The 6258-nt window shown below is 46.4% G+C and overlaps 2 protein-coding genes across 2 annotated transcripts; both read right to left on the minus strand.

Moving 5' to 3' along the window:
- Positions 1–690: 690 nt before the first annotated feature.
- Positions 691–1591, minus strand: STEHIDRAFT_151322 (uncharacterized protein; the record flags this gene model as incomplete). The annotated part of the gene is made up of 2 exons (XM_007298514.1): positions 691–1126; positions 1533–1591. 2 exons carry the CDS (start codon positions 1589–1591, stop codon positions 691–693), a joined length of 495 nt encoding a protein of 164 aa, XP_007298576.1.
- A 1924-nt stretch (positions 1592–3515) lies between these two features.
- On the minus strand, positions 3516–4341 carry STEHIDRAFT_151323 (uncharacterized protein; the record flags this gene model as incomplete). Its single annotated transcript, XM_007298515.1, has 4 exons — positions 3516–3691; positions 3749–3949; positions 4006–4062; positions 4146–4341. 4 exons carry the CDS (start codon positions 4339–4341, stop codon positions 3516–3518), a joined length of 630 nt encoding a protein of 209 aa, XP_007298577.1.
- Between the last annotated feature and the right edge of the window lie 1917 nt (positions 4342–6258).

The following is a 6258-nucleotide window of genomic DNA, read 5'->3' on the forward strand; positions in this document are numbered from 1 at the left end:
AACAGAACCAATACAGGTCTTCAAGGATGCAATAAAGACTAATTTAGAATACTAGAAGTATATATGATGATATTTATTGATGTACAAAATGTTCAGGAGTAGAAAAGGTCTGGGCCACACCTGGGCCACACAAAAGCGAAATTTGTTCAGAGCTTCTGAGGGGCAGTCTATATAGCAATAGTTATAAACACATACCTATGTCATATTAGTATACTAGAACAGACATAATACAAAGTATTTAAGTACAAGAGCATGAGCAAGAGCAGGAGTATGGTACAAGATTTGGGCCACATTTGTGCCACACAAAAGACCCAAATTTTCGAAATGTAGGTAGGGCTTTTGTGGAGTAATACATTCAAATGGTGTTTTATGTAGGCTTATATAGCTCATTAGGATCAAGTAGTATGTTCAGAGTGAAGTATAACAGGAAGGAAGCAGGGCAGGGGCAGGGGCAGGGGGCAGGGAGAATTCTAGCAGTAGCCAGTGCCACATCCCAATGAGGGTAAGACCCTAAAATAGGGCAAGGGAATCAAGGTCGTATCAATAATTAATAAAGCAGTGATCTAAAAGTGGACGGTATGCAATAGAAGCATGGAAGCCACATTATAATGTGACTCCATGAAAACAGTGCACAAGAAGCAGCTAGGAGTTCGGGCTCACATTACAATGTCAGTGAACGGAGCTCTTCGCTCACATTGTAATGTTTCTACATGTACGCCTGTCTGATAACCCTTCAGATGTGTCCTCCTTCTCCTCCTCCTCCTGGCTGGACGAGCTCCCAACGTAGTCGTCGTCGTCGTCATCGTCCGTACCCATGTCCTCATCTCCTGCTTCCGCTTCTCCTCCTCTTCCTCTGCCTTCTTCTTCCTCCCTCGCATCGTCGTCCTCCTTCTCACATTGCAGCAGCTTCCCCTGCTCCTTGAAAGACCATCCAGCGACATCTGCGTCGAATGAACATGTATCTGGGCCCTTCTCCAGGAGCCTGCTCAGTTCCTTCACCCTCTCCTGTTCCAACCGCTCCTCCTCGTAGTTCGATTTTGATTTGTCCTTCGTCGCTCCTCGCCTGTCTGACCTCGACACCGGTTCATCATCCTCCACGCTCTTCTTGGCTTTTGCAGCTCGCGTCCTTTGTTTTGAGCATTTCTTGGGCTGCTGATGCGGTGCGGGTTTGTTCGTCGAAGGTTTCGCCGCTCAAGATCGAAGCATCCGTGGCTCCTTGAACTGATGTGTTCCCGGTGTCGGGGGGAAACGTAGAAGAGGTTGAGGTAGGATGGGAGATGGTAGAAGAAGGCAGGACGATGGAAGAATGCAGGTGCTGTTAGTATACATGTAGCCCATGGATACGGTGCAGAGGGGCCAAACGGGCGAAGAGCAGTAAATATAGGAATAATATGAATAAAAGACACAAGCGGAGATTGCCGGTCTACTGTACAGTTAGAACCGAGCCGGTGGCGTAGAGCTTGCCACACACGATAGTCCAACAGGTGCATGTCGTAGGTTTCTTGTAACAATCTGTGTACCTCGCTGCCTACCGCATTATCGGAGACTTGAGCTGAAGGTTCATCAGCCCTTCTTTGAGACGCATAGCCATTATAAATGTACCTGCTAGTAAGAAGGGGGTTCTTTACAAAGGTTCCTCTGGCCCAAGAATTATAAATGCCAGTATTGGGCTGGCTATTAGGGCGGCCGAGGGGTGGTTCTGGGTAGCTGGGTGGCCCAGGGTGATGGGGTAGGGCGTATAGGGGTGGTCCTGGGGGTAGGGTAGGGGGTAGGGGATAGGGTAGGGGTGCTGGGGAATGGTTAGGGCGGGTAGGTAGGGTGTATATGGTAAAACGGGCTGGGTTATATATGGATAAAATGGGGAATATAGGCAGGGATGATCGTAGGGTGAATAGGGATAGAACAGTGGCTGATAAAAATACGGAAAAATGGTAGAATAATAGTAGGGATGCTAGGGTGGGGGTACTGGATACCTGGGGGTAGATCGGTAGGGGAAATGAGGTGATCTGGGGGTATCTTGGTAACTTTATGAGTTTTGTGAATTAGGACGAACGGATCACATTGCTGGGTGTCATTTCGATGGAATTGACGTATAAAACGTGAATTGTGGCCCGATTTTGGCAACATGAAGGAGGTCGATTTTGGGGGTTCTGACTATTTGACAAACATTGATAAAAGCACAAAATGATGAAAAGCGATTTTTGAAGGAATCGGTCCATCCGTTCCAAAGTTATAGCATAAACGGTCAGCAAGATATTACCCTATTACGGTGAAAGAGGGTGGGCAGGCCAGAACTGGGGATATAGTGGTTCAATTACCTTGTTTTTTGCTGTCATTGGTAGTCCTATATCAATACTAAGTGATGGGGAGCACACCGGGCACAAAAACAATGATCGTGGCCTTGATACTGGTGCCATGTCTAGGGGAGGAGGAGGAGAACATCTACCCCGGGTATATTGCCATGGTTAGAATGTCTTGTGGTGTTGAAGTGATGATTGGAAAATACAGTTTGATGTTTGGGAAGTCAATCTATGGTACAGCATTAGTCAAAATTGTCCTGCACTAATTGTGGGGCACTGAGGGGGTAAAACAGTATATTGGGCCACAGTATAATCACTGAAACACCAATATCCGCGTTTTTGGTACCGTTCTTGTTGTGGTAATTTGGTTTAAATGTATATAAAAAGTATGAAAGCACCAGAACCGCGCTGGTGGATAGTGGAAAAAGCAAAACCATGTTTTTGATGGGGGAGCAAGTGCACATGTAGTATTGGGGGTTTATATGGACCAGATCTCTCTCAAATACAGTGTGATCATGGTGCGGTGTGGTACAGGGCTAGTATACATCATATTGAATGTTTCTAGGTGATCCACTATGTCATACCTGGTCTGTGTGATACAGTAAAAATGCAAAACATCGGTTTTTGGCTGTAAATGGCCAATGCTGCAGCGTATTTGGATTTCTGAATATAATTGAGAGGTTTGTGGACCAATCATCATTAGGAGTAAGCTCTATGCATCAAAAAATAAATGTCCAAAAAAAATCCGAAGTGGTTAGCTGGCCTATACTTCCACTGCGTAGAGGTGATTCGAATATGGTAGGCCTCACTGATCTTGTGGTGGCGTTCCCATCGGGCATAGCTGAGACAAAGGAACAATGGATATGAGGAATGAATGGCACAGGTTCCGGATACCTCTCAGATCCATACTCATCCAACCAGGAAACACCTGACATCATCTTGTCTGGGTGAAAAAGGACATAGGAAAGTGAAGAATGTGCAGCACGATCATTATTCATATGCCTCGAATGTTGATTCACGGGCAATATGGTTCATCCAGTCAGAGAGATGCGGGTAGCTGTGAGCAGCAAAGTTGGTGTCGGTGGCATACTGGTTCATAAATATATTATCATTCCCGAACCCAAGAGCAGGAGATATTGATTGATGAGATTCATGGGTCATGGGCATTGTGGCTGGATAAGAGATGAAGTTAATATGGTTTATATAACCATACTTTCAAGCCTCAACAGTAAATGTGTCCTGCCAGCAATGGAACAACTCAAGATTGTAGACGGTTAGCGCACTACCAGAATGTGGGTGGCCTCCTTTGAACGCAGTCCACTTAATGAAGATGCCGCATGGCTTGATGTACAGGCCGGGATGTATGAGGAAGAAAGGGCCCAGGTCGGTTCCTGTATGACAGCATGTTAACACCGAGGCCATAAATATAAGCAGAGACCTGTACTGACCAGGAGGAAAAAGATACAGGGTATGGGTCAAAGTCCATGAATCTGGATGATCCTTGACATCAGGATGTATGCCGCCTTGCCCACCACTGATAGATCGCTCTAAGGTCCTTCCTCCACAGACTACCGATATATTGACTTGAACCGCTGGTGTGGCGGTGGCCCGAGAGGACCCAGGCATGGCGCGAGTGGGAAGGGTAGCCTCTTAAGGTAAAGTAATAATGAGACATAAAAGATACATCAAATAATAACATACACACCTCCACGTTTTGAAGCAGATGTAGCTTTCTTCAAAGTAGTGTCAGAGGGTCCTAGGGCTGTGAACTCAATGTGGGCTTTAAAGGTAGGTTTGCCGGCATCAGAATAGGAAGCTTAGGCCTGGTTAAAAGAGATAATGTACTTGCTGTGATAGCGGCGGACCTGGTGGTCTTCTTACTCTCGTAATAATCTGTACACTTGGGATAGCAGTTGTGAGTGTTGCCTCCCTCGTTGTGGTAGAGCCTGAATGGAGTATCCGAACTGAAGCATCCCTGGCAGCGGTCGCACTCCTTGATTATTTTGTCAAGCGGGGTGAAGTCAACAATATAATCAGACATAGCTTTGTTGACAGCCAGGGAATAGAACAAGTGTTGATACGGGAGGTGACTGTGCAACAGGGACGACTCAGGACAAGCAGGCAAAAAAATGGCCTAGTGGCGAGACAAACAAGGAACAAATAAACAAGACTAGTGATGCTATTGAAGTACCTTTCCATTTTTGGTGATCCTTCAAAGAGTCACTCCGTTTTTGTAGTCCGGAGTGGTAGCATGAGGTGGTCAAGTCGATGGTCACCGGGAAATTCCAGTAGGCAAAGTCTGCGAGTAAGGTGAATAAAGAAGAGCACAGTATAAAGGAATCTACTCAATATCACTGAAGGAAATATTAGAATCATAATCATCATTATTGAACGAGAAATTGGGAACATTATTAGCAACATTACTGGGCCCTTTAGCTGCTTCTGAGTCATCCATAGACTCGGGAATATGAGGCATACCATCGCCAGGACCAGTGTCCAACATTGAACCCTAAGACTCCCCGTCAGTCATTCAGGTCGCCTTAAAATAGGGATCAACCTCTACAAACTGCTCATCTTCAGGGGTAAAACCTTTTGGGAGATCCTCTTCAATCACCCTCATTGAAAGTGCCACCGCCACTTCTAATGCCTCATCCTCCATCGCACAGAAATACCCAAGGAGCTCGCTATATACGATCCATACTGTATCCTCGTTCACGGCTGGCCAGTCCATTTCTTCCATAAACTGACAAGCTTGAGTTTTGAGTTCCGGCGGGGCGAGATCAAAGACGTAATGGTCGGGGGGAGCATAGGTTTGGCGAACTTTATGGAGATGCTTCAACATAAAACAAATAAGGTTGTACCCAAGGCTGCGAGCCAAGTGGAAACACAGATGCACCTTACAGCAGCAGTTGAAACCCGAGCCCTTATGTATAAGAAATTGCAGCACAGAGCTGTTGCTGTGAATATCACCGCTAGTAAGCAATAAGGTGCACCAAGGATATTGATTGCAAGTGTGGTAGATAGAAGAAAACCTATGAGATATGGGAAGAGTACATGGAAGTTATTTGAGACGAGATGGTGCTGCCGCTACGAGCAAAGACATGGGCATGGGAAGATATCCACGTAGACTAGGTAACACCACAGACTAGGATAACCTCACGAGAAGCATCAAACCGCAAGACGATTGAATCGGAAGTGAGCACCAAGTGCTTTGCACAAATAAGATAGGTTCATGTGGAAAACTTGTACGGACTGCAAACCGAAACAGACTACACGAAGATACATTGAAGGCAGGAGCTAGCAGGCACCCTAGGATGGCCGAGGGGTGGCCAGGGTCCCAGAGGAGAGTCGAGACTCAGTAGAGTCTGAGCACCAAACATCGGCTGGTGCCGCGGGAAAACAGAATAATCGAACCATAACCTAGCATCCACCATAATTCTCCGCTTGATGACTTTCAGCTTTTCTCTGTGTGTGTGGAAGTTGACAATTTATGCCGTAAACCAATTCCTGTTTGTACGAACATACCAGCCCTGGACTACTTCAAGTATGTATGTAATCACTCACCCACTGCGTATTATGGTTGTCCAGGGTCCCATAGCACAAGATTATTTGCCCATAATGATCGTGAACCTTGAGGTCTCTGACCTCCCAACGTTGTTGCCTCGAGCTCGTCAACCCACTCTTCCCCTCTGCCCTTCCCTTTGCCTTTACCTTCTTACCCTCGTTTCTGTCTCCATCCCCGTCCCTGTTCCCGTCCCTGTTCCCATCCCCATTTCCGTTTCCGTTTCCATTCCAATCCCCATTCTCATCTTGTTCTCATTTTCGTTCCCCCTCCCAGTCCCTCTCCCATTATCCTTTGCATTCCCATCCTTCCTGCGTCTGGTTTGTCAGAGTTGTCACCATTCTCTTGTGCATATTTATCTCTTGGCTCTGCAGCGTCCCAGGCCTGGTGAGTGGT

The sequence above is a fragment of the Stereum hirsutum genome, assembly GCF_000264905.1.
Source record: "Stereum hirsutum FP-91666 SS1 unplaced genomic scaffold STEHIscaffold_1, whole genome shotgun sequence".
Classification (NCBI taxonomy): Eukaryota; Fungi; Basidiomycota; class Agaricomycetes; order Russulales; family Stereaceae; genus Stereum; species Stereum hirsutum.